Source organism: Marmota marmota, unplaced genomic scaffold (assembly GCF_001458135.2).
Source record: "Marmota marmota marmota unplaced genomic scaffold, marMar, whole genome shotgun sequence".
Classification (NCBI taxonomy): Eukaryota; Metazoa; Chordata; class Mammalia; order Rodentia; family Sciuridae; genus Marmota; species Marmota marmota.
In genome coordinates this window covers 8557223-8584269 of record NW_026000130.1, presented here as the reverse complement: position 1 = coordinate 8584269, position 27047 = coordinate 8557223, and the positions used below count along the sequence as shown (strand labels likewise).

The window sequence follows — 27047 nt, the reverse complement described above, 5'->3', positions numbered from 1 at the left end:
ATTCAGGACACCAAAGGATACTGAGGGCCAGGTTCAGGCCAAGGCCCCCAGTTGGGGGGAACTGGACCTTGTTGTGGTACAGAGGGCTGTCGGGGAGGACACGCTCCTGGATAGATGCCTTCACAGGGCCCTGCAAAGAGAGGAATGTGGGCTCATGGGCAGACTCCAGCACTGTGCCCTCCAGGTAGTGCTGCCCTTTGGGAAGGCTGCTAAGGAAGAGACCAGCACACAGAACTTGCCTATGTGGATAATGTCCTTCCTGTGGGCAGTGCTTGGACAAAAGAGGTTTTGCTTATAATTTTTCCTTTTATCCTCAAAAAAAGTTATAAACAGCAAGCATAGCAGCTGGGTGTGTTTTAAAGTCCATTTCCCTTGCTTTTCTTTTTTTCTTAAAATTTACTTTTTAGTTGTAGGTGGGCACACAATATCTTTATTTCATTTTTATGTGATGCTGAGGATTAAACCCAGTGCCTCATGCATGCTAGGCAAGTACTCTACCACTGAGCCACAACCCTAGCCCTCCCTTGCTTCTTAAACCCACATAGGAAGTCATTCCTCAATTTTCCCCTAAAAGACTGGAGGCTCAGAATATCAAAGTAAGCAGTCACATGGCTCTGTTGGCCGCTCAGTCAGGAGCACATCAGGCAGCATAATGCCTTCTCCACTGGCAGAGTTTGGAATGATTTTTTTAAAAAGTTGATATTAAAAATTCTAATGTGTGATGCCTCCTGAGCTCTGACCAGACTCTGGAATTCTCCTGCCCACTGTCACCACACCTCTAAGCCTCTGCCCCCTCACGATCATAGCTACTTTCCTGAACACTCTGCCTCAAACACCATTCTCACCATCATGGCTTACTTACAGGGAGGTAGGATACAGGAAAGTCAAACTTATAGTCTTCAGCTTGGAGTTTATAAACCAACTTCATCATTGGGCCACTGAACATTAAAAAAAAAAAAAAAAATCAAACAAAAACAGGACAAATCAACTACAAACTACCTTGTTCTGATTCCCTCATCCCCCTGTACTGGGGATTGAACCCACCAGGGCTTCATGCAGGCTAGGCAAGTGTTCTACCACTCAGCTACATCCTCAGCCTTTCTAATTTTATTTTTAAGACAGGGTCTCATAAGTTACACAGGCTGGTCTTGAACTTGTGCTCCTCTTTCCTCAACCTTCTGATTATTACCATACATGGCTGATTGATTATTTCTTATATTTAAGAAAAAGGGCTGGGGATATAGCTTAGTTGGTAGAGTGCTTGCCTTGCATGCACAAAGCCCTGGGTTCAATCCCCAGCACCACCCAAAAAAAAAAAAAAAAGAGTTATTTGAAAATGGGGTCATTATGAGGAAGCACCCCATCCTTCTCCAGCTGCAAACCAACCTACCCAGGGTCTAGAAATTCCATTGCAATGTTGTATTCCACAGGGTTCATACGCCCTTGTAGGCAGCGGAGGTTCCAGCCAATGAGAATGCCATCCAGGCTGCCAAAGATGCTCTCTACTAGCCATGGGAAGATGGTGTGCAGCTCCTGAAACAGTGTACAGTAAGCCTTTAAGCAGGCTGGCAGAGGACCAGTGCCCACTCCCATCCCAGCTTCATGTTGCACCACAACTGCCCACCTCCCTCTAAGGAGGTCACTCCTTGGTAAAGATTCATAAGGCTAGCCCTGCATCCATAAAAACCCTTGTGCTACAGTGAAGAGCAGCTTTGGTTTCTTCTACTGGGGTTACTTACATGCCAAAACAAGCGTCACCACATTATATTTGGGGCAGATAAATAAGTGAACCTGTGATTAAAAACTTTTTAATTAAATATCAGAAATTCTGATCTTAAGAGACATTAAAAAGGAGAATAACATTCTTTCACAATCAGGCCCCTGAAATTTAACCATGATCTATTGTCATCTGATATTAATTTTTTGTCCAGGTCAGCTTCTTGGGCTTGACTCTTCAAGGTGTGAATTAAGACATATTTCTAAGGATTTATCTCTCAACTTTGGCACTATTGACATTTTGAGCTGGATACCTGCTTGTTGCAGGGGACTGTCCTGTGCACTATAGGATGGCTATAGCACTCTATACCTCTATATACGAGAGATATGTAAAAATTATATGATATGTTGCAAACACAGAGGCTAGCAGAGCTGTACCTTTGCTGGAAAATCCTCAATGACTTTCACCAGGTCTTGGCACCTCTGTGCAAAAGGTTTATTTATAGAATCAGCTTTTAGGCTAGCCTAGAAAATAAAGAGGAAAAAAAATAAATAAAATAAAAACATGAAGTATTCACTGCACAGTTTTTGCAAATATTCTGGCTCAAATCAAAACAAAAATCCAAACCAGAGATGGAGTTGTGGTTCAGTGGTAGAGCACTTGCCTAGCACGTGTGAAGCTCTGGGTTCGATTCTCAGCACCGCATATAATGAATGAAATAAATAAAGGTCCATCAAGTTCTAAAATATATTACCCCCCTCCACCCAAAAAAAATCCAAACCAAGTATAGTCACACACTTGTAATCTCAGCTACTTGGAGGTGACTGAAGCTGGAGGATCACAAGTCAGTCCAAGGTCAGGATGGACAACTTAGCAAGACCCTATTTCAAAATAAAATCTTAAAAAAGGGTTGGGGGTGTAATTCAGTGGTAGAATACTAGCCTAGAATGTGTGAGGCCCTGGATTGGATCCCCTGTACTGCCCTGCCACCACATGAAAATGAATAAACACATAACAGAAATCTAAGCAATAGTATGAGTTATACAACCACTGGCCTGGTCCCTGGCACCTCATGCGCATGGTCCTGTGTGTATCAGTGGCTCAAATAATGCTATTGGAAGAGAGAAGTTTTAATTCTATACTCCTCTAGATCAGTAATTTTCAGGCTTGCTTCCCAACATCCTCCTTTAGGCATCTTGTTACCTCAAGAGTGCAGAGTCAAAATGAAACTGACTTCCACTCACCCACAAGCAGAGGTTCCTACCAGGGTCAGCCCACACAGCCAGGAGAGGATTTGTGTTATGTAGGGTACCTCTCACAGTTCTCAAGTACTCACTGAGTTTGTACACATGAATTGGAAAATTCTCACCTCATTAACCACTCATGATTATAGCACTGAGATCATCAGTGAGAATGCCCAATAAAATAACGAGGGTTGCAGCAGAAGCCTTGGCCTTGCTAAATTGTTGAGGCTGACCTTGAACCTGCAAACCTAACCTCCTGCCTCAGTCCACAGGGCTGCTGGGATTACAGGTATATGCCATCAAGCCCAGCTAACCCTCCACTCCCATCCACCAGTATTAGGGATTAAACCAAGGGTGCTTTGCTACCAAGCTATAGTCCCAGCCCTATTTTTTGAGACAGAAGTCTTACTAAGTTACTCTGATCTTGCAATCCTCCTGCTTTAACCTCCTGAGTAGCAGGGATTATAGTTATCTACTAGTACACTTGGCTTTTGTTTTTTTCTCTTTGTTTCCTGGCAATATGGGGATTAAACCCAGGTGCACTCTACCTTGGAGCGACATCCCCAGCCCTTTTTTTATTTTGAGATAGTCTTACTGAGTTGGTACAGTTGGCCTTTAACTTGTGAGCTTTTCCCTAAGACTTTCAAGACACTGGTATTACAGATATATACCTCCATGCTCAGTTTCTCTCTTAATATTAAGGAATCTACTGGACTCATTACCTTAAAAAATATGGCAGCCTGAAACTGTAGTCAACACTAACCATGAAAGAAATGAAGAGATCAGCAAACATTCAGGATAAGAACCAAGGAAATCTATCCAAGGTCATGGGATATGGGCAAAGAACCCTAACTATAAAAATAGACCTCTATGCAAATATGTTCATATCAGGAAGAGATGCCAGAATTTTAACAAGAGGGCTTTATACCCAAGGATGTCTAAAGCCAAATTAGGGTGGATTTCACTGGACTGGACTCACTCATGAAGACCTCGGCTGTTCAGGCCATGTATCAGGCCTACTGGCTTTAGTAGGGTGCACCAAGGAAGAATGTCCTTTCAAATAGATGTTTACAAAAAGAATTCTCTGAGAACTGAAATTAGAAATCTTCATCTCTGATATCTGCTTTATAACTAACTTCTCTAGAATCGTGTTTAACACTTAAATGTAGTCCTAACTACCCCCAATATAACAGGGTCTCCCCATTTCTCATTGACAACATTTATGATTTCTGATGTACATTCTCACTACTCCTCCTCATGCTTTGGGAAGTAGGGGAAAATGTCATCTAAATTTGAATGGTAGCATTGTGTAGATAAGAAAGAGTTCAGAGATTGCATAAACTCAAAGTCCTATACCAATAAGGAGGAAAAGTCAAGCTTAAGCATTCTAACCCCTAAGTATGGTGTTATTTCCATCATACATCCCTTAAAAACAACCACTAAAGTTCTTCAGATCGGTGGAAAGAACTCCCAAGTCTCTATGCTATAGAACTATCATTACTTTAATGCTCCCAAATGTACCTGATACTTACTAGTAAGAAGCTGGGCTGCTGCAGGTGAGGGAATGCCATGGTAGCCTCCTGTGGAGAGTCAAAAATGATTGCCTTAGGAAACCACTGTGGAAGAACAAAGACGAAATCTCAGTATCTGCCATACAATAGAATGTTATGCAGTTTTAAGATGCCCAGGAGAACATCTGTGTAACTGAACACATGCTGCCCTGTCAATTTCCATTTTTTATAGAAATGCCATTCTCATACAGCTTATGATGGCCAGCTTCAGAGCCACACTTGTAGTAGTGAATCCTTACTAGATGCCAGAACTGGCACTTATACTAGATGCCAGAACTGGTTCTCAGGGCTTTCCATATATTTCGTCATCTAATCCTACCTTAAAGGCAGTCCTTCAAAAGTCCTATATTTTGGTTATTCAATCACTTATCTAAGTACTGCTGTGAAGGAATTTTGCAGATGCAATTAAAAGTCCCAATTCAGTGGATTTTAAGATAAAAGAGCAGTCCAAAACTAATAAGTCTATTCTACAACTCCAAAGAATTGCATTCTGCCAACAACTTAAATAAGCTTGGAGGCAGATTCTTCCCTAGAGCCTGCAGATAAAAGTAAAGACCCTAGCTGAGCCTGCCTGCTCTTCTGATTATGTAACTGTGGGATAACAAAATGGATGCTGTTTTATGCTGCTAAGTTTGTAAAACAAGAATAGTAAACACATCCTCACAACAACCCACGAGATCAGTACAGATGAGGAAACAGGCAGAAAGGTTCTAAGTCACTTGCCTCCACCTAGCTAGTAAACAGTAGAACTCTCATAGACAGATGGATAAAACACATCACTTGTGCTCTGTACAGTGAACAAATGTAAGAGAAGAGCAAACTCTGTCAAGGGAACATTTGAATGGGCCATCAAACAATTAGGGAGGTTAGGCGCAATGGTGTGTGCCTGTAATCCCAGCAGCTCAGGAAGCTGAGGCAGGAGGATCGCAAGTTCAAGGCCAGCTTCAGCAATTTAATGAGGCCCTAAGCAACTTAGCAAGACACTGTCTGAAAAATAAAAAGGGCTCTGGGATGTGGCTCAGTGGTTAAATGCCCCTGGGTTCAATCCCTGGTACCAAATGAATAAATAAATAAATAAATAAATAAAAATAAAAATTAGGAATGGGACTGTCTCTCCCTTCTTGGCCCAGAATGTGAGATAGCCCGCAATCTCCCTTGAATGTTTCTGCTTTCCTAAATAAACCTTTTTGTCTCTGGGAAAAAAAAAAAAAATTGGAATGGCTCTTTAGATTCATACTTTCTTCCCAGAAAAGAAAACAGAAAACAGAGTTGGACTGAGCAAAGAGGAAGCCTGAAGAGTCCCACCAAATGGCTAGTGATAGCTTTCCTGGCATAGCTCTGCCCAGCACACAATTAAAGAAGCTGAAGTGACAACTGGAAGATTATATGGAAGGAGACTGGTTGGGCATAAGGAAGTTATGTAGGCAGTTGGGGTGTTGAGAGGATACTCAAATCTTTGCCACTTGGTAAGAGAAATACCCCCCAGGCTATTTCAATTCATACTAGTTATCAGTTTCAGTGGAAAACTGAAATCGCCTCAGTCCTGACCTACTTGGTTAAAGGGAACATTGCATTACTCCAAATTGATCAGGGCAACATAAAATTGTGAACTGTTTCATAATAGCAGAGATTTCGAGGTGAAGTGAAAGTGTATATTTGCTCAGAGGAAGCTTTCTTAGGCAACGACTGAAAAAATGTAGCCCAGAGTTATAAAATTCGGATCTTTCCAAGAGGGCAAAGATTCCTATACCCTCGTTACACCCCTCCGCGCGCAGTGCACCAAGAATTCGCCTCATCCTGCCCCTTCCACACCCACTTTCTTCAAGAGCTGCTAGGACTCTGGGGGTTTCTGGTGGCGGCAGTCCTCAGCCGGTGCCAATCAGATCTAGAGTATAGCGCCACTGATAAGACCTCACCTGTTCCTTACAACGTTCTATGGAGTAAAGTATCAAGAGTCTCCTATTACAGAGGAGAAAACTGAGGCCCGGAGAAGTCGAACCATGCAAAGTAAAAAGGCTGGGCCAAGATCCACACCTGGCTCTTCCACACTGTTGAGCCCAAGGCTCAGTTTTTTAAAAACATTTTTTATTAGTTATTAACACACCTTTCTAATTTATTTAATTGCTTATATGTGGTGCTGAGAATCGAACCCAGTGCCTCACACATACTAGGCAAGCGGTCTACCACTGAGCCCCAGCCCCAGCTCACAAGGCTCAGTTTTCAACTTGAAGCTTTCCTTCCATCACTTCGTTCAACGAACGTTAACAGAGCACCTACCGGGATGGGGTGCGCAAGAAGGTGGAATAAAGGTATAGCCCAGGAGAGTGGCATAAAGGCCCAGACGGGAGCCTTGGCTCCCCTGTAGGCCTGGCCCAGGCTGAGTAGCCGGGGCCCGGTCCAAGTCCCGGGGCTCGCGAAAGAACGGAGACGGCCTCGGCGAGGGCTCGAGGACAACGACGACGACGGAGCATGGAGCTGTCTCGCGCGCTTTTCCCGTCACTCACCTGTGGGACCCCTATCACCGCTTGCCTCAGGTATGGAAGCCGCCATTCGGCGACCCGGCGCCGAAATGTCGTCATCACAATGCGCAGGGCGTTACGCCTCCTGGCCGGGCGGGAAAAGTGCCCCTACCTTGAAAGGCGCGTGCGCAAAGCGAAGGCCGGCCAGGGTTTGAGATGTAAGGGAGGTGGTCCTGAAAGCGCGTGCGCAGTTGCAGCATCTGCGCCCCTAACGCCTGTTTAGCCATTGCCAAGAGTGCGCGTGCGCACAGAGGTCATTCATTAGCGTTCTCTAGGAGCGCCCCTTAGTGGAGGACCTACGCCAAAATACAATTACACGCGACATTGAAGCGCCCACTCTAAGCCAGGCATTGTGCTAGGTGTTGCTGTGTAAGTGAGCAAGATCAATGCAATCTATCAGGGAAGATCTGGTTGTAAGAAGCTAATCTCTGTGTTCCACTATGGCATCCACACGCCTAACACACTACATAGTACACAGTGGGCCCTCAATAAAAGTCTAGGGCTCGAATAACTCCGTGAGATGGCCCCGCATGCCAGCCCTCAGAGCTGGGGAAGTCTAGTTGGCTCTGCAAGGACGCTGCAGGGAGAAGGATGGTTGTCAGCAGCCGGTAGAGGGCGCTGTGGGAACTCCCGTCCGACTGCGACTTGGCGGAGCGGCGGCCGGGTGGGCAGGGTCAGGGCGCGCGCTTTCTTACCCGCAGCTTACATGGCGGCTGCCGGCGGAGGTCCCGGACTCGGGGCGACCCCGGTTCTGGAGGCTGCAACTCTGCAGAAACTCGCGCTGCGGCGGAAGAAGGTGCTGAGCGCCGAGGAGATGGAGCTGTATGAGCTGGCGCAGGCGGCTGGCGCCGCCATGGATCCCGACGTGTTCAAGTGAGCGGGCGCGGGTGGTGACTTCTTGCTCCTCCGACCCGCAAACACCCCGGTTCCTGGCCTCCGCCACGCCCTAGCCTGGACCCACTGGTGTAGAAGAGCCCGCAGCCCGTGTCGGGTCTCCAGGGCAGGCCTGTCTTGTGGCGGGAAGGGTTCACTGAGCATCACTTTTGTTCTCACCAGGATCCTGGTGGACCTGCTGAATCTGAACGTGGCCCCTCTCGCCGTCTTCCAGATGCTCAAGTCCATGTGTGCCGGGCAGAGGCTGGCGAGCGATCCCCAGGACCCTTTGGCTTTGTCTCTGCCCACGTCGGGCGTGTCGGAGACCCGAGGTCAGAGCTGGGCCCCATTCTCCCCTCCCCGGTGGCTGAGGTGTCAAGGTACAGTCCAGGCTTAGCCGTGAATGGCGATGCCTGCCAGTGAGTCTCCTGTTAGAGCCTTTAGGGCCATCCACAGACTCAAGGCCCTGGCTCGATTGCCACCCTTGGAAGTGCACTTCCAGATCATGATTGCAGAGTGGGGGCCCTAGGGTGTTCCAAACAGGCTGGAATTCACCTGCCCCATCTTCTCGCCTCTTCACTCATGCCTTCATTCCACAAGCATGGGAATTAAGATGGCTTTGTTACCTGTCCTGGCATTAAAACCTTCAGGGAAGTGTACATAGACCAGGGCATGCTCCCCCTTGCCTGTACCTCACCCTGACCTGAGCTCTGCCCAGGGTCCTGGCCAGCCCGGCTTCCCTCCAAGGATTACTGGAGCACCTCTCTACTCAAGTTTCAAGGGCTTCCTCATTTTCTTGATCATGACTGGGAATGAGCAGATGCTGGTGATTAAGAGTATGTCACCATGGATCCACTGTCCTTGATCATCTTCCCTGTGTGTTGCTTCTGTCCCACAGAGGCTGCTGGGAACCCTCTGAAATTCAGCAGGATCTTCCAGGCAAATGAAAGGAGATCCAGGGCTGGCTTCCTGCCTAGAAGTACTTGGGATAGCCACACAGGCAGGTCCCTGAGGGGAGTAGTGCCAGGGCCCTGGGGATCCATATGCCTGAGCCAGGAGAGGCCCCAGGCACTGGCATTCAGGTTGCCTCACTTACCTACCCTCTGTCTGCTCTCTTTGTGTCTTTCTCTGACTTCCAGAGGCCTCCTTTCTCTCTGCCAGGAACAGTAGCCCCCCTGCAAGGTCCTCATTTTCCTCTGCCCTGCGGCCTACGGCCTCTCCGGTTCTGCTCCACGGCCCAGCTGCCACGCACTCGCCTCTCTCTCCAGGGCCCCCCGCTTCCCTCCGGTTCTCTTGCTGCTTGTTCTCTCCTTTTGCAGGTCGTGTTTATTGGCTTATCTCTGGGGGTTGGTGTGCTCTCTTGTTTCCTTGGAAACTGCCATGGCACATGTGAGGCCAGAGCAGCTTTGAACTGCAAGGGCAGAATGTGCAGGCCATTACTGCCTTGCAGCTTAGTGCCAGGCCACTCTCTCTAACTCAGTTTACTAAAGATACAGTACTTCTAGAACATGTAGTTAGGCTGGTCAGGGGGTGGGGCTAATACCTCTATGCCCCAGAGACTAACTCTGGTGGGTAAGACTTTTACACTGTAAAGGTCTCCACTCCAGGGGAGGACAGCAGGCTGAGAGGCAGGGAAGAGGCAACATGGCATAGTGTTGGGAGCACAACCTCAGGTATGAGAAGCATCTCAGCCTCTTAGATGCTGTCCCCTACCTGGATAGGTGGTCTAGAAGATAATACAGATGCTATGGCTTCCGCCAGCCCCCTTGGCAGTACCATATATATGAGTGATGTAAGCTTGTCCTGTAAGTCATACTTGCAATCTGAGTCCCCTTTCCTCTCTCATCCTGGACAGGGGTATCTTCTGGGTATTGCCAAATGCCCAGAGTATGGTGTGTGAGGCCTCAGGGTGCTTTGATTGCACCCTCCTGCAAACCCTCCCTCTGTGTTCTCCAGATTCCAGATACTGCCTGGAGCTCAGGCCCAGGGAGGGTGGGGAAGGGCCAAGGGACTGGGAAGGAGAGACTGGGAACAGGGTCTCTTTCACTTGAAGGGACATTGCTGCTCACTCAATCAGTAACCCCAGGTATCAGGTCCAGTTCTTGCCAATGAAGGCCCAGAAGGTAGATAAGATGGACTTGCTTTGGGTCCAGTGAAAGAAGATAAACTTACAATGATGAAGATAGAAAGAGGTATGGTCCATTCAGTTATAAACCTGCAGCACTACCATAGCAGGTTGGGGCAGGAGGGGCCAGTTAGGCAGGGCCTCTGCAGCCCTGCCAGATGGTGTGGTGTGGAGAGAGCTGAACAAAGTGAGGCAGAGATGCAGGATAGTGGTATGTCATGTGTTGTGTCCTGGCCACTGGTAGGAGCATGGCCTAACCTGGGGCAGAAGGAAAAGGGAGAAAAAGCATAGAGAGTCAAAAGATATGTGGGGGTGAAGCACAGGGAGCAGAAGCACTGTGTGAATGCATGAGGGCTCATCTGGGTGCAGAGGTGCATGCCTCTGATCCCAGAGATTCAGGAGGCTGAGGCAGAAGGATTACAAATTTAAGGCCAGCCTCAGCAACTTAGTGAGACCCTGTTTCAAAATAAAAAGGGCTGGGGATGTAGTAAAGCTCTCCTGGGTTTAATAACCCACCAAAGAGGAAGAATGGGTCTTCCAGGGAAGTGGGGAGAAGCCTCAGCACAAGAACAGGAGTGGCCTGAAGTGCTGGGCCCTACAGGGTTGTTGGCTTTCAAAGACTCAATCCTGGAAGCTTAACTAGACCCCAGTCCTGGGAGGACATGGAGGACCTGAGAAGATGCCTAGGGGGACAGAGGAGAGACTGGGGTGGCTGGTTGGTGGGGAGGATATACAGAGGAGTGAGGCAGAGGTAGGGCTATGCCAGGAGTATGCTGCAGCCAAGGGGCCACCAGATGAGATAGAGATCTCTAAGGCCTATATGTCATAGCATCCACCCACACAAACATTCCAGCTACCTTATAAATGACAAAATATATAGTGGAATAAATATGAATGCTCAAAGTGATCCATTTGGGATGACAGAGTTTGGAACCATTGAGGTTAACTTGCCCTAGGTTTCCCACAGAACTCAGTGTGGAGGTGCTCTAGGCCACATGGGCCAGAGCCCCACTCAGGAGTTTGAGTCTGTAAATCACAGCAAGTACGATGGTGCTGTCTGGATTCCTAGCCATCCAGGAAGCCTGCAGGGACTCATCCATGCCCAGCAGAGAAGGGGGAAACATAAGACCTCAGAAACACAGATGGGGAATGCTGGTCACAGTGAGGGCCTGTAGTCATTGAGGGGAAATTAAATTCAGTTGAGTGTTCTGTAATTGGGTTTAGGGAAACTATACATTTTGAAAATATGTCCCTCCAGAACATGTAGAGTGAGGTTCGGTATGTGGAAGATGGGTCATGTGATCTGTGCTGTCAGTAAGGGAGCCATGAGCCATGTATGGCTGTTGCAGTCAAGACACACTGGATGTCAAAGAACTGGTACAAAAATGAATGCAACAGCTCATGGCTATATACTGATTACATGTTGAAATGATAATACAGTTGTCCCTTGGTATCTGTGGGTATTGGTTCTAGCACACCCCCATAAGTACCAAAATCTTGAGTCCCTTATATAAAATGGCAGAGTGTTTGCATATAACCTATGTCATCCTCCCTTATCCTTTTTTTAAAATATTTTTTTAGTTGTCAATGGATCTTTATTTATTTATATATGGTGCTAAGACTCGAACCCTGTGCTTCACACATGCCAGGCAAACGCTCTACCACTGAACTACAACCATAGCCCCCCCCACTTATTCTTTTTTAATATACATAAAAATTATCTAACACTTCTTCAAAGGAATGGTGTTTGTGTGTGTCTGTTGGATGATGCTGGGGATCGAACCCAGGGCCTCATGTATGCTAAGCAAGCACTCTACCACTGAACTATATCCTGAGCCTCTATTTATTTTTTTAGAAATGGGGCCTTGCTATGTTGCCTAGGCTGGCTCTGAACTCCTGAGCTCAAGCATTCCTCCTGTGTCAGTCCTTGGAGGATCTGAGACTACAGATGTATGCCACCATACCCAGCTCTCTTGTTTACTTAAAATCAGCTTGAGAATACTTAATCCAATATAAATATTATGTAAGTAGTTGCTATATTGTTTAAGGATGCAATTTTTTTTTCCAATTTTATTTTTATTATTTTGTGGTGGTAGGGATTGAACCTAGGATCTATACCACTGAGTTGCATCCTCAGCACCCCCCTTTTTTTTGTCGGTGCTGGATATCCAACCCAGGGCCTTATACATGCTAGACAAGTATTCTACCACTGAGCAACACCCTCAGCCCCTTAGCCCTATTTAAATTTTTTAAATTTTGAGACAGAGTCTGGTTAAGTTGTCTATGCTAGCCTCAAACTTATGATCCTCTTGCCTCAGGCTACTGAGGCAAGTATGCATCAACAAGTGTGCTTGAATTACAAGTGGGCACCAACACACTGGCTATTTTAAGTATTTTCAATCCAAAATTGGTTGTATCCATGGATGTGGAAACCACAGATAGAGGGCTGACTGTATATTGCATATTTTGGGTTAATTAAAATACATAATTTATTTGGTTATAGTGGCACACACCTATAATTTCATTGACTTGGAAGGCTGAGGAAGGAGGATCTCAAGTTCAAGACTAGCCTAGGCAATTTAGCAAGACTCTGTCTCAATACAAAAAAGCTGAGGATGTAGTTTAGTGGTACAGCACTCCTGGGTTCAATCCCCAGTACTATAAATAACTGACTGAATGTAACTTCCCATTTTCTCTTTATTTTTTATCTTATTTTTTTTAATATTTATTTTTTAGTTGTAGTTGGACACAATACCTTTATTTTATTTATTTATTTTTATGTGGTGCTAAGGATCGAACCCAAGGACCTGCACATGGTAGGCGAGTGCGCTAACGCTGAGCCACAACCCCAGCCTTTCATTTTAATGTGGCTATTTAAATTATATATATGTGGCTCAAATCATATTACTGTTGGACAGCATTGCTTCAGCACTTAGATGGTAACACTTTTTTCCAGCAACACCAAGGAAAGGTGTGTGGGTGTGGGTGTTTGTGCATGCGTGCACAAGCCCAGGGGTAGGGGCACTGGATACATCCACATGAAAGAACACCTTCCCAAGTATAGACTGAGTTAAGAGTACACATGGGTACATCTGTCCTATATGTATGTCTTTGTCACTAGGTCTGTATGTGTTCTGGAAGCATCAGGTAGGCCTCTACTGTGGCCAGAGAGCAACAGTAGTAGCTGGTGACAGCACAGACCTGTGATTTTTTTGCCTTAAGGAAGATTGTGCCCTTTGCCTGGGGAACCAAATTGGCCTCTACCAGGACACAAGTTTGTGTGCTCAAGAAGATTTTGGGGTGGCTTGCCACAGTCTGGCTGGGCACAAATGCCGCAGTCTGGCTGGGCACACAATCAGGAGCCACCACACAGCTTGTAGATTCAAACAGCAACTCTTTATTCCCGAACTCACACCAGCCGTCTACAATCACGTTCTGGGGAAATCCACGTTCTCTGCCCAAATCCACGTTCTCTCCCAAATTCACCTTCACTGGGCTTCTGTCTCCCAAAATATACTGTCTGAATCCCGTGAGAACTCAAGGGGAACTTAGGCAGCAGGATACGCCCTATTCCCAGCAGGAATAATCTTAAACCTTAAACCTGGAACCTAAACTGGGAACGCCCTAAACCCGATTATGTTAAACCGGGAACACCCTAATCCGCCCTGGTCCTTGAGCAAGGTCAACTACATTCAATGTCACTGCAAAATGTTAGCAACATGGGGTACGCTGGCAAGGAAATTGTCATACCTACTTGGCTAATGGCTCCCAGCAGTGGCTTGCTATTTTGCCACTGACCAGTGTGATATAGACTTATTGATGCTACTTGCCCTCACCACAGCATGCTCCTGAAGAGGATCCTGTAGTGTTTTCTTACCCTCTCTTCAGTTCTTACCTCTCCTTGCCCACTCCAGTTTTTACCTTCCTTAACACCAATGTCTGCTGACCCATGTCACCATAAGGTGCCATTCCCACTCAGAAAGGAGACAAGCCTCCCTAGACCAACAGAGAAAAGCAGGACATACTAGGTTTCTATTTATTATTTATTTATTCATGAGATGGGGTCTCAGTATGTTGCCAAGATGTCTCAAACTTGTGGGCTCCTGACTTAGCCTCCCAAGTAGCTAGACAGGCACACATAACCATGCTTGGCTACACCAAGGATCTTTATAAATCCTCATTCTCTACCTGCTTTGCCTAGTCAGCCAGTCAAGTTTATAGGGGTTGGCAAGTTGGGGCTCACAAAGGCTATTCAAAAGATAAATGGCAGAGTGGATCCCACTCCAACTTGGTCCACTCCCTAGCTTCTGGATTTCACCAAACCATGACAGTGTAGCTGACAGACTGATACATTTTGGGGGTTGCTTCTATAGGAGATCATAAAATTCTGAGAGATCACCAGCTGGTTTTAGGGGTAGGAGTGGCATGAAAGTTTGAAGAGAACTAGGCAGGATATTTTAAACATTCAGTGGTTCTTGTTTATCTTTGGTTCATTAAAAGTGACCAGGCCTGGGAGCATAAGTTGCCACCACCCTCCCACTCCACCAATCCTTAATAATCCCACTGTTCTTGATAAAACTAGTTCTGCACTGTAAAGGCTTCTCCATCATGTCACTACAGACCATTCCCCTTTGGCCTAAAACCCTTGGCCTCCTTGTCCATGCATAAAATGAGGAGGCCTGGATCAGTGTCCCTACTAATAGTGAAAGTATGTGATTCCTGAAGGGTTCTAAGAATCACAGCTGGACAAATGGGTTGGCATTCATATATATGTGAATATATATTAAAAATGTACATGTATTATACATAACACATATATAATACATAGATTATAAAAATCCATTTAATTATCTCACATATATATAATTATATAAATTTCTTGTGTGTGTGGTTCTGAGGACTAAACCTAGGGCTTTGTACATGCTGGGCAAGCACTTTATCATTGAGCTATACCCCCAAGTCTTAGACTGTTTCTTAATGTCTTCTATGATTTAGATTTATACCTGTTCACTCTTTCATATTACACTGGGCTTATTGATCCTGTCAGATTTAAAGATGGGCATGATTTGTCCCTTTCCATTTCCTTGTCATCCTTCATCTTCTAGGTGGACCTGGTCATTATCCTGACAAGGAGGAAACTCAGAGCAAGAGGAAAAGCTGGCTTCAGAGTCAGGCCCATGTCTGAGACCTGCCCTGCCAGTTGCTGGGAGCGAGCTTGATTGACCCACCCTGAGCTGTATTTCTGCTTCTGTCAGGAAACATCCCTTGCAGCCAGCATGTGGATACCTGAGCACCCAGAATTAGGCTAACTGATACAGAAAGTTTCATATGCCTGGTTTAGCGTGCAGAGGGACTGTGGCCCCTTATGACCATTTGCATATTGTAGGAGATGCTGAGAGTGATAAGGCCCATCCAACCAATGGTGACAAGATCTGTGCTCACTGACCAGTCAATGAAGGCAAGAATGATGACCGCTTGTACCAAAGGAAATTCCTGCTGACCATTCTCTACTTTGTATCATTTTCGTGAGCCCGTGGTAGGCTGAGTGGGCCCAACTTCACCCTATCACATGCTCCAATCTGTTCTACACCTCAATTGTGGGTACCCTGTTACTACATTTTTATTGAATCAACTTTATGTAATCACTTGAGTGATCAACTGTATGTAATCACCTCCAGGGAGGTGAGACAGGGGGAAAATCAAAGGAAGACAAGGACAAGATATCAGCATTAAAAGTGTGGCACCACAGTTATCCTTCCCACCTAACCAGACAGCAAAGATCCCCTAGTTCTCCAAGGAAGAACTTTCTGGAAATTCTCATAAGGAGGGCCATCCTATTGTACAAGAATCCGGGGAGGCTCTCATCACAATTGAAGAATTCAAGTGACATTCCTAGGTGATTACCCTCCTCCCATGGAGGTCTTTCAGGAATGCAAAATTCCTTCATCAACCAGAGAATGAATACAAAGCAAAGCAATATTCAAAAAATTCTGAAAACTTTTCAATATTGATGAAAACATTGATCATGAATTTGACTACTGTTGAATTCAATTTGTTAGTAGACTTTAAAGGAATTCCCCACCTATATCAATGAAGGATATTATGCTACAAATTAAAAAAAAAAAGAAAGAAAGAAAGAAAAAGAATCTGGGGAGAGTTTCATGGTGAGGATTCTAGAGCATAAAAAGTGAGTTGCAGGAGCCAGTGTCTCTACTATCTCAGACATGGGTTTCCACCTCATGGATTCTAAGACACCTTGTAGCATCTTTGCTCCAAAAACAGTTTTCTTTTGCAGGCTATTTGGCTAAACTTGATGAATAGGCCATGGAAAAACCATGATCAAAGGGCTGAGCCCAAAGCTGGAACTGCCCCCAAAAGTAGCAATAGGGGAACTCCTATAACCACCCTGGCTTGAGGCCAGTTGGAATGTCAAAGAAAGAAGCACTAAACATCAGGGTGATCAATCCAAAGTATTTATTAGAGGGATTTATAGAGGGGCTGTAGCATGTTCCTGGAGAAATACAGTGATAGGAGAGGTCACTTTGGCATGTCCCCAACCCCAGGGGATCAGCATATACAGTTTATATTAGGTTCAAGGAAACTGGCTACAGGAGAGGGCTTGTTTCTGTGAGTTTGGTAACACTTTCATCTTTTAGTATTTCAGGCAACCTAAACAATGTTGATCAGTATCTGGGAATCTTCAAAGCTTAGATTCGGTACTTTCAGGGGAAAACAAAGCAGGGGTCTCAAAGTAGCCAGGGTATCCTGTGTCTAATCAGGACAAGGAAAAAATCTGGAGGTGGAGAGATAGGGGTGGAACCCTATATCATGGCTCAAGCAGGGGACATATATCCTGGTCAAAACCTGCAGAGCATACCTTGCTAGGCCAGGGAAGAGATAGACTCTACATGTGTAAGGGACTGTGACCCCATGAGCAAGCCTGCTCCCAGTCATGTCTTGTCCCCACAGGATCTTCTCAGTCTTGCTCATACTGTCAATATCTTGAGCCCAGGAGAAGCCATCCCTTTAAAATAAAACTCTGGTCCAAGTGTGGCTACAGATCTTTCATTCTTTCTGTGCACAAAAGAATATGCAAAGCAAGGACTATGTGAACCAGTGGGATTCATCACAGGTTAACTATCTAGCAGTTGGACAATTTCAAGTTTTCAAACCTCAGCAGGAATCCAACTATGGAACAGATAGCTAACCCTGAAAACAAGAGGCTTGACCACTGCATTTAAAGAATAGTCCATAGAGGTAGGGAAAAAACAATATGAGAAATAATGTTCAAAATCTGAAATCTGCTTTCAATTCTAGTGAATGTACTTCCTGTCAGAATCTGATCAAGGCAGTTACATATGGTACAGTATGAATACATTGGGAAGGAGGTGGCAGCCTGTTCCTCCTGTTACCTGCTGAGGGGCAGATCATGTACACTGTCCAGGGCAGACCAGGTAGGGGTATCCTTTCCCTGAATGCACCTCTGCTTTCAAAACATTCCTGCTTTATCCCTGGGATGACATCTAGAAGGCCCCCTGCACACTGTCAAGGGCTTCTCTGGGATGTGCTAATTTAGGCAGATGTGAGCCACAGGACTCCAGACTGATGTGGGGCACCCAGACCGTAACATTAACGTAAATGTTACTCAAGGAACACAAATATAATTAACTGAGCTTTGACAATGGCGTTTACCCTGGTTCCTAATGTTGTGTTGTTTTCTTAGGAAGAAACAAAGGCGGCCCTACTCTCAGTGGAGCACCTACACTGGCAGAACGTGGAAGCCGGGAAGGATCCAGCCAAAGGATGCCCCGCCAACCCAGTGCCACAAGGCTGCCCAAGGGAGGCGGGCCTGGGAAGAGCACCTCTAGGAGCAGCACATAGGAAGAGAACAGACTGCATTGCCAGCGTGCTAGAACCATTGTTCTCCCAGCAAAGGCTGTGTGCCATCTCCTTCCACTAAGTCTCTCTAAAAAGCTGAGAATCAAAATCATTGTTCTCCCCACAAGAAAATATCAGAAATAAGTTTAAAATGATGTAAACATTTATACCTCACACACAATTTATTTTAGTAGGTATCTTTTTGACTTTAAAGGCGTCTTTTATTCTACTTTATTAGGGCTATTTTATTTTTAAAATTATAGGATAGATAGTATATGACATGGTCTCCCAAAACTTCTTTACAACTCGGTCCTTATAATACATTATAAACTAAATCTGTCCCTTTTTAAGTCTTACAGCTACAGTAGCACATGCCACCACACAAAAAATTTTTATTGAAATGAGCCACTAGTTCTGTTCAAACACCAAAATTGTCCTATATTTTCTCCATGTATCAGCCCTCTGGGTCAACAAAACACCTATAAACATTGATTTCATTTAAATTGATTTGAATATATAAATATTGCAATCTCATGATAACTTTTATGGACAAGAGAACTGTGGAAATAGTAATAATGCATGTGTAATTCTTGGATTTCATTTGTACCTATTTTGTCATCACACCCATTCTCCTTCATTCCAAAGTGCATGGCTCCAGCTTTCATTCTTATCCTCAGTCCATGTCATCCCACACAAGAAACTTTTTTTTCAATTTACATGTAAGAATTTTAACCATGAGGATCAGAGGGAAGTTTCAATAATAAAGTGTTAAGGAAAAAAAATCAAATGTTCTCTATCACTTTTTGAACATATGAAAGCACATAGATTTAGAATGAGGTATGTGCTGGTCCTAGTTTTTCTATAGCCTAACTAACCAAGTAACTTAAACCAGTGACTTGACTTTCTTGGTCCCAGCTTTTAAGTCCAAGAGAAGATATATGTATTGCCAGGTCTTTATTATAAACAGCTCAACGTGTTTCCCTTGAAGTGCAAGAGGTGGAATTCCCTATTAGGACTGTTCACAATACTAGGTAAGAGGTGTGAGTGTATGAACGTAGAAGGAGAGCACTGTCTCCAACTGGCCACACAACATTGAGGTTATAGTGATATGTTGTGACTTAATGAGTCATGCATGCTATGGGGAATTCAGTAATATCCCTTTCCCCTCAAATTGCCTTGATCTTTCTCATTTGACTCAGTTTTAGGGATTTTGTGGACATTTCCTACCCTCAGACCTCAGATTTTAAGCCCTCCATTTCTAAACTCTTATGCTTTATTCAGTCTCATCAACAGAGAAGGCCCCAAATTAAAAATTTTTTTAAAAAATGGGAAAAATCCAACTCAGTTTCCTTAGGAATTTATAAATTTTATGCTTTGAAACTGGATTTGTGTGTGTGTGTGTTTATTAAGGATTGATCTCAGGGGTGCCCAACGACTGATCCACATCCCCAGTCCTTTTTTTTTTTTAACATTTTATTTTTTAGGTATAGATGAACACAACACAATGCCTTTATTTTTATGTGGTGCTGAGGATCGAACCTGGGTCCCACCCATGCTAAGTGAGCGCTCTACCACTGAGCCACAATCTCAGCCCCACATCCCCAGTCCTTTTATTTTTTATTTTGAGATAGTGTCTCTAAGTTGCATACGGCCTTGCTAAGTTACTGAGTTGAATTTGTGAATCCTGCCTCAGCCTCCCAAGCCACTGGGATTACAGGCATGTATCACCACACCCGGTTGAAACTAGATTTGAAATACTTCCATCAAGTCAAATCATTTCAGCAGTGGTTCCTTAACATTACAGCAATATAATCCCCAAGTCCCTCTTTAATCAGTAGACTATGGAGTCTGGACTGGCCTTCTGTGTGGTTCTAAGATCCTATCCACTCCTATGGACAAAGTTATGCAGCACACAGAAATTTAGGGTTTATACTGAAACTTTAATTGTAAACAATGTGAAGGCTCCTATGCTGAGGGGTGGCAGAAGAGTTGACAAGGAATGCATGCCAGTTTCATCTTTCCACTCAATATTCTTCCCCTTCTTCAGCCTCTGCTTCCACAGAATCCACGCCCACCTCTTCATAATCCTTCTCCAGCGCTGCCAGGTCCTCTCGGGCCTCTGAGAATTCCCCTTCCTCCATGCCTTCGCCAACATACCAGTGCACAAAGGCCCGCTTGGCATACATGAGGTCGAACTTATGGTCCAGGTGGGCCCAGGCCTCTGCGATGGAAGTGGTGTTGCTCAGCATGCACACAGCCCGCTGCACCTTGGCCAGGTCTCCTCCAGGCACCACTGTGGGGGGCTGGTAGTTAATGCCCACCTGCCAGGGAAGAAAGCATTCCATGAAACTTATATCAAACCCAGAAATGGTGGCTACTTTTCCTCATATAAAGATACACTGCAGGAGCCCTCTGATGACCCTCTGAGAATGCTCAGTTGACCCTGCAAACAGGCACTGAGCCCTTCTTTGTATCACACATGGTGCTGGGTCAACAGGGTAATGGTTCCAGAAAAGGAAAAAGCAGGGAAAAATAAGCCTTGGAGTTAGTCATCCTTGGCTCAGTCTCAAGTGCCTGAAGGGCTGGGTCTAAGCAACTATGATAACTATGGTACTAAGGGAAAGGACTCCATCTTCTCTCTGAAAACACACTACCTTGTGTTCTTTGTGGATTTTCTCCATAATAAGATGGTGAATTTCTGTAACCAAAACATTTTCCACCCAGATAAATCCCGAGAACTGTATATAACTGAAAGCTCAGGGAATATCTCCCCCTTCTGACCCAGCAACCAAACCTTTGTGATATATACAAAGGTAGTAGATCAAAGGTCATGTGAATACTACTATCACAGTGGCAGAAGGTGGCCTATCTGTGTCTTAAGTGGGGAGAGGGAGTGACATGCTCAAGGAGATACCAAAGGGGAAGCATTCCATGTTTCAGAATCAGGGAGTAACTTGACCAGAAGTTTTGGCAGAATTGTGTAGTAACAACTAGAGCAGGGATGAACCAAACTTATTCTGTAAAAAGTGATAAAGTAAAAATTCCACATTTCACAATTCTTTGTCCAAACTGCTCAATTGTGCTGATATGCAAAACCATAAACAATTTGTAAGTGAACAAGTGTGACTAGTCAGACCAAACCTTATTTATAAAATTTGGCAGCCAGTTTAACAACTGTGTAAACCCCTGATCTAGAGAAGAAAACCCAGAGCAAAAAATACTAGATAAGGACCTACTGTATGGGCTGTGGTTGTGACTTAGTGGTAGAGTGCGTGCCTAGCATGCGTGAGGCACTGGGTTCAATCCTCAGCACCACATAAAAATGAACAAATAAAATAAAGGCATTCTGTCCATCTACAACTACAAAAAATAAAATAAAATAAAGAATCTAAAGGGATTGTGACTCAGTGGTAGAGCACGTGCCTGGCATGTGTGAGGCACTGGGTTCGATTCTCAGCACTGCATATAAATAAACAAAATAAAGGTCCATTGACAATTAAAAATATTTTAAAAATAACCTACTGCAGTATAGCCACCAGAAGCAATAAGGGGCTAGCTAACCCAGGGAACATAGCATGAAAACCAAAGACAAGAGCTCAATGGTAAAGTGCTCTCCTAGTATACACAACTTGCTGGGCTTGATGCCTGAGGAGGGAAGAAAAGAAGGAAGAAAGAAAAAGAAAGCCAAACAAAATCTAGCCAAGCCAAGCCAAGCCCAAGGACAACTAGTTTTAACAATCAACAGGATTTAGGAAACTACTATTAGAAAAACTGAGTAGATAGATAGCAGTTTCTATCTTGTACCAGTGGAGAGGTGACTCAAGTTTTGTGTTTTATAAAACTCACACCAGAATTTCTAAGCTAAAAGAAAAAATATATATTGCCATTTTCAGCACAAAAAGATTCATGGAGGTTTTTCCTTAAATTGGATAATCCATAGGATATTGAAACTGAAATTAGTTTCTACATACCTATACAATAAAGTGAGATTAACTGACAATAGTCTGTTTTAGTAACACCCAAATTCAAAATAGTTAAAAAGACACACATTAATCACCAATGTACCCACACTAATCCTACCATCAGAATGGGGCACAAAAGTTCTTCAGAAAATACTATATTCTGTTAAAAAAATATAAATATAAGTGCACCAGGTGTGGTAATTCCAGTAACATGGGAATTGAGTGGGAGGATCCCAAATTCAAGGCCAGCCTCAGCAACATAGCCAGACCATTTCAAAATAAAAAATATGGGACTGAGGACATAGAGCTCAGTTGGTACATTGCTTGCCTAGCATGCATAAGGCCCTGAGTTCAATCCCTAGCACCACCAAAAAGATAATAATAAGTAATAGGCTGGGGATGTGGCTCAAGCGGTAGTGCGCTCGCCTGGAATGCGTGCAGCCCGGGTTCGATCCTCAGCACCACATACAAACAAAGATGTTGTGTCCGCCGAAATCTAAAGAAAATAAATATTAAAAAAAAATTTTTTTAAAAGATAATAATAAGTAAATAAATAAATAAAGTTGAGGGGCTGGAGATGTGGCTCAAATGGTAGCATGCTCGCCTAGCATGCATGAGGCACTGGGTTCAATTCTCAGCACCATATAAAAATAAAATAAAGATATTCTTTAAAAATAAATAAATAAATAAATAAACTTGAAAAGTGGGAAAAACACTCATGGGTTAAACAAAAATTTTTAAAACTGCTCACTACAAATACATAGTGTGATTCAGAAAGGAAATTCAAGAGATAAATTATTCTGATTCACTAATTTGCAACCAAGAGCCTAACCCAAGTAAAAAAGCACTGACTCCCAAAAGGATTTGTGTTCTCAGGCGCCTGCTGTTTGCTGACAAGCATGATGACTAGACAGCACCCAGTCCTACCTTAAACCCAGTGGGGCACCAATCCACAAACTGGATGGTGCGCTTGGTCTTAATGGTGGCAATGGCCGCATTGACATCTTTTGGGACCACGTCCCCCCTGTACAACATGCAGCAGGCCATGTACTTGCCATGGCGAGGGTCACACTTCACCATCTGGTTGGCCAGCTCAAAGCAGGCATTGGTGATCTCGGCCACTGAGAGCTGCTCGTGATAGGCTTTCTCCGCCGAGATGACTGGGGCATAGGTGGCCAGGGGGAAGTGGATGCGGGGGTACGGCACCAGGTTGGTCTGGAATTCCGTCAGATCCACGTTCAGGGCCCCATCGAACCGCAGGGAGGCCGTGATGGAGGACACGATCTGCCCAATGAGACGATTGAGGTTGGTGTACGTGGGCCACTCGATGTCCAGGTTGCGCCAACAGATGTCATAGATGGCTTCGTTGTCCACCATGAAGGCACAGTCGGAGTGCTCGAGGGTCGTGTGGGTGGTCAGGATGGAGTTGTAGGGCTCTACCACAGCTGTGGAAACCTGCGGAGCTGGGTAGATGGCAAATTCCAGCTTGGACTTCTTGCCATAGTCCACTGACAGCCGCTCCATGAGCAGAGAAGTGAACCCAGAGCCCGTGCCGCCCCCGAAGCTGTGGAAGATGAGGAAGCCCTGCAGTCCTGTGCACAGATCCGCCTGCAAGAAACCACATAATATGAGCCAAAGGCTGTGGAAGACACACCACCAAACTCCAACAGGCCAGGCTCACTTCTCTGTGCTCTCACAAGTTCGCATGGACTCAAATAAAGTGCCTAACCAGCAGGCATTACCCTCAGAAGTCAAAGCAGACAAAAGACAGCTATCAATGCATCCCAGCAGACACCATACAAGAAGACTCTGCAGACTTGGTCAGATCCCAGAACCTGACCTAAGACCTCCCCAGATGACCTCCCTTTCACAATCCAAGGCCCACTGTCCCCACCCGGGAACCTCTTCAAGAAGCCTCCTTGGTGCTCTTCCTACCAGTTTGTGGATCTGGTCCAGGACCAGGTCCACGATCTCCTTGCCAATGGTGTAATGGCCTCTGGCATAATTATTGGCGGCATCTTCCTTCCCAGTGATCAACTGTTCCGGGTGGAAGAGCTGCCTGTAGGTCCCTGTGTGCACTTCATCTACAAAAAAAAAACCCATGTTCTGGGAGTCTCCCTGGCCTGCCGTACTCACTAAGGTGGACACAGCCGCAGGAGGGCTGAATCTACAAAGCACACACTGGAAAAATCTCTGTGTGATACACAAACCACAAATGCTCTTACAAGGTAGAGTCAACAGTCGTACAAATGCCAGCAGGATCAGTTCCCACTGAGAGCAAAATGCTCACATGCCCATATGGGTGATTCTCCAGCTACTTCTTTCTTTCCTACCCTTAGCTACATCAAAGGGAACAATTAAAAACTCACTCATAAACCTGCAGTCACCAGGTCAGCGTGACTTCAGTGGGGCCGTGCCATCAGGGAATTGCATGTTGCCCAGGTCACACAGGTTGGAAAATCAGTATTCTGTTATGTCCCAGGGGAACCAATGAAAGGTGCTCTGTTTTCCACCTCTTATGGGAAACTACCTAGGACTTCCAATCTAGAGGAACCCAATGAATGTTCTACACTTAAGGTTCCACGTCTCTGGGTAGCTCAAGACTGTAGTGTGCCAGCATGTCAGTGTGGGTGGCATGAAGGAGGGAATCAAGGCTGTACACCCTGCACTGGGTGTGCACGGGAGCCACCTGACCAGCAGAGTCAGCCAGGAGGGAATCTCTCTGCAGCCCAGCTTACTGCTGGCTACCAGCTTTTCTCTGCAGGGCAGGTTTCCTGAGATAGGTGCCTGAGTCCCACAGTCAAGAACCTTCAGTCCACACCAGTGAGTTCCTCACCCAGCAATGTTGGGAGCATAGGCTTCAACATCCCTTCTTTCTGCACAGGGATTCAAGGAGTCCACATGGGACTTTACCAAGGCGCTCCCACCCTCCCAGGAAGGCCTCCCTGCAGGCCTGAGCACCTACCAACCACGGTGGGCTCCAGGTCCACAAACACTGCTCTGGGCACGTGCTTGCCAGCCCCGGTTTCGCTGAAGAACGTGTTCATCCCCGCCGCCAATGGTTTTGTCACTTGGCATCTGACCATCGGGCTGAATTCCATGTTCAAGGCAGTACAGTTCCCAGCAGGCATTGCCGATCTGGACACCTGCCTGCCCCACGTGGATAGAGATACACTCGCGCTGGGAACCAGAACATAAACATGAAACCCACTCCTCTTCAAGGGAAATTAAACCATATAGCATGCAAAGCATTAAAATTTAGTATTTTTACAGTGCCTCAGTGACTGGCACTTTCATAAACTTCACTTTCAACCCCTGTTCTCTATGCTACCTGAATTGCTCTATGCCACTCTAGCTGTTAAGTGGCACAGTCAGCCACAGAACTTAAACCTCTTTGCAAAACCAGGATTCTTTTTAAAGCCTGCAAGCCATGTAACGTTAATAATGAACTCCTTACTGTGGCTTATAATGGGAACTGAGGAAGATAGAGCAGTTTGTGCACTGGGCAACAGATAATGAAATGAAGAGTTAAGCAAGGAAAGATAGACTAGGTTCCAGATTACCATGGCCCAAGCCCAGGTATTCACTGTGTGTCTTCCATCTGCTCAGACAGATTGACCTCTGTCATTCTCTATCCTACTTACTCCTCCTCCTACTTCATAGATAAGTAGTATTACCTGTCTCTGACACTTTAGAGGACAGAGGCTAAGACCATGTGTGTGTGTATGGTACTGGGAAGTGAACCCTGTGGTGCGCTCTCACTGAGCTACTTTACATTTTTTATTTTAGACAGGATCTCAATAAGTTGTCCTGCCTGGACTCAAACTTGCCATCCTCCTGCTTCAGCCTCCTCAGTAACCAGAATAATAGGTATGTGCCACTGTGCTTGACTGCTGAGACATCTTAACTCTTGCCCTATGGCTTCTGGTTGGTTTTCCCAGTAGACAGCAGTGGCAGGAACTTGAGATTATAGCAAATGTAGTCAGGATGCTCCCTCCATGCCAGACTACAATGGACTGCCTGAGTCCCTTTATCCAGGCCACAACTTACTTTCAACAGTCAATACTCTTCAAAAAGATACCCTCTCAACTTCTAGTAATCATTCCCTCCCCTTCTCTCCCCACCCCTTTAAGTCTAGGAGTATAATGACTCCCAGATATCACAAGTGCTCTTATAGTACAATGTCTTTTTTTTTTTTTGGTGGCGAGACGTAGTAGGGATTGAACTTAGGGGCAACTCGACCACTGGGCCACATCCCCAGCCCCATTTTGTATATTATTTAGAGAATCCTCACTGAGTTCCTTAGCACCTCACTTTTGCTGAGGCTGGCTTTGAACTCATGGTCCTCCTGCCTAAGCCTCCCAAGTAAACTGTCTTTTGATGTCTTCTTTCTTTTCTTTTCTTTCTTTCTTTCTTTTTTTTTTTGTTGTTGTGGTGGTGGTGTTGCTGGGGATTAGAACCCAGGGCCTTTTGCATATAAGGCAAGCACTCTACCATCTGCGCTATATCCGCAGCCCTCTTGATGGTTTCTTTACCATCAAAAAAAATAAATAAATAAAGCTATCCATAACTTTATCAATTGTACCCTTTTAAAGTATTCTCAAAAAACAAAAATACCTATCTTCAATGAAGCATCTGTTTCTGGAGGGGAGGTAACTGAACACTCACTAGCTACTTATTCAATTGTAAATACATTGCCTTCGCAAATACATAGAGGAGATCAAATAAAATTGAGGGACTATACCCATTCAATATGCTATTTCCTTTTATAGGAGCACCAAATCTCAGACTCTGCAGGACATAAAAAAAAATCCACATGGACACAGTGGTGCACGCCTGTAATCCCAGTGGCTCAGGAGGCTGAAACAAGAGGATCATGAGTTCCAAGCCAGCCTCAGCAAAAGCAAGGCACTAAGCAACTCAGTGAGACCTGGTCTCTGAATAAAATACAAAATAGGGCTTAATGGTCAAGTTCTCCTGAGTTCAATCCCTGGTGCCCTCTCCACCCACCCCTCAAAAAAATTAACATGATGCGGGGCTGGGGATGTGGCTCAAGTGGTAGCACGCTCGTCTGGCATGCGTGCGGCCCGGGTTCGATCCTCAGCACCACATACCAACAAAGATGTTGTGTCTGCCAATAACTAAAAAAATAAATAAA

At 45.1% G+C, this 27047-nt stretch overlaps 3 protein-coding genes across 11 annotated transcripts in view; 1 reads left to right on the top strand and 2 right to left on the bottom strand.

Moving 5' to 3' along the window:
- Positions 1–7186, bottom strand: part of Smpd4 (sphingomyelin phosphodiesterase 4) — a 28194-nt gene extending 21008 nt beyond the window's left edge. For 2 of the 8 annotated variants that reach the window (XM_015500374.2, XM_015500376.2), the window contains exons 1-6: positions 7037–7175; positions 4494–4577; positions 2155–2241; positions 1391–1533; positions 863–938; positions 22–130 (exon numbers count right to left, since the gene is read on the bottom strand). In XM_015500374.2, the coding sequence (XP_015355860.1) occupies positions 22–130; positions 863–938; positions 1391–1533; positions 2155–2241; positions 4494–4577; positions 7037–7111 (574 nt within the window). In that variant the 5' untranslated portion in view covers positions 7112–7175. Of the gene's footprint in view, positions 1–21; positions 131–862; positions 939–1390; positions 1534–2154; positions 2242–4493; positions 4578–7036 lie in introns of those variants that run through there. The other 6 variants (XM_015500378.2, XM_048785101.1, XM_048785099.1 and 3 more) reach the window with 5 other exon arrangements.
- A 476-nt stretch (positions 7187–7662) lies between these two features.
- Positions 7663–18735, top strand: LOC107154698 (mitotic-spindle organizing protein 2B-like). Of its 2 annotated transcripts, XM_048785114.1 has the most exons (4): positions 7663–7924; positions 8108–8256; positions 9064–9243; positions 17773–18735. In XM_048785114.1, the coding sequence occupies exons 1-4, from the start codon at positions 7758–7760 to the stop codon at positions 17928–17930; spliced, it is 654 nt and encodes a 217-aa protein (XP_048641071.1). In that variant the 5' UTR covers positions 7663–7757; the 3' UTR covers positions 17931–18735. The 2 variants fall into 2 exon arrangements, with proteins under 2 accessions (XP_048641071.1, XP_015355858.1); XM_015500372.2 differs by lacking the exon at positions 9064–9243 and having other exon boundaries at positions 7678–7924.
- Positions 18736–19857: 1122 nt separating this feature from the next.
- LOC107154571 (tubulin alpha-8 chain-like) lies at positions 19858–25345 on the bottom strand. Its single transcript, XM_015500191.2, has 4 exons — positions 24855–25345; positions 23825–23973; positions 22817–23497; positions 19858–20248 (listed from the first exon to the last, which is right to left on the bottom strand). The coding sequence occupies exons 1-4, from the start codon at positions 25018–25020 to the stop codon at positions 19952–19954; spliced, it is 1293 nt and encodes a 430-aa protein (XP_015355677.1). The 5' UTR covers positions 25021–25345; the 3' UTR covers positions 19858–19951.
- Between the last annotated feature and the right edge of the window lie 1702 nt (positions 25346–27047).

Coding starts and splice junctions, on each gene's coding strand:
- LOC107154698 (XM_048785114.1), top strand. CDS start 7,758: ATGGCGGCTGCCGGCGGAGGTCCCGGACTCGGGGCGACCCCGGTTCTG. Junction 7,925..8,107: donor ATGGATCCCGACGTGTTCAA/GTGAGCGGGCGC, acceptor TGTTCTCACCAG/GATCCTGGTGGACCTGCTGA. Junction 9,244..17,772: donor CTTGTTCTCTCCTTTTGCAG/GTCGTGTTTATT, acceptor TTGTTTTCTTAG/GAAGAAACAAAGGCGGCCCT.
- LOC107154571 (XM_015500191.2), bottom strand. CDS start 25,020: ATGCCTGCTGGGAACTGTACTGCCTTGAACATGGAATTCAGCCCGATG. Junction 23,974..24,854: donor CCTGGAGCCCACCGTGGTTG/GTAGGTGCTCAG, acceptor TTTTTTTTGTAG/ATGAAGTGCACACAGGGACC. Junction 23,498..23,824: donor TGGACCAGATCCACAAACTG/GTAGGAAGAGCA, acceptor GGTTTCTTGCAG/GCGGATCTGTGCACAGGACT.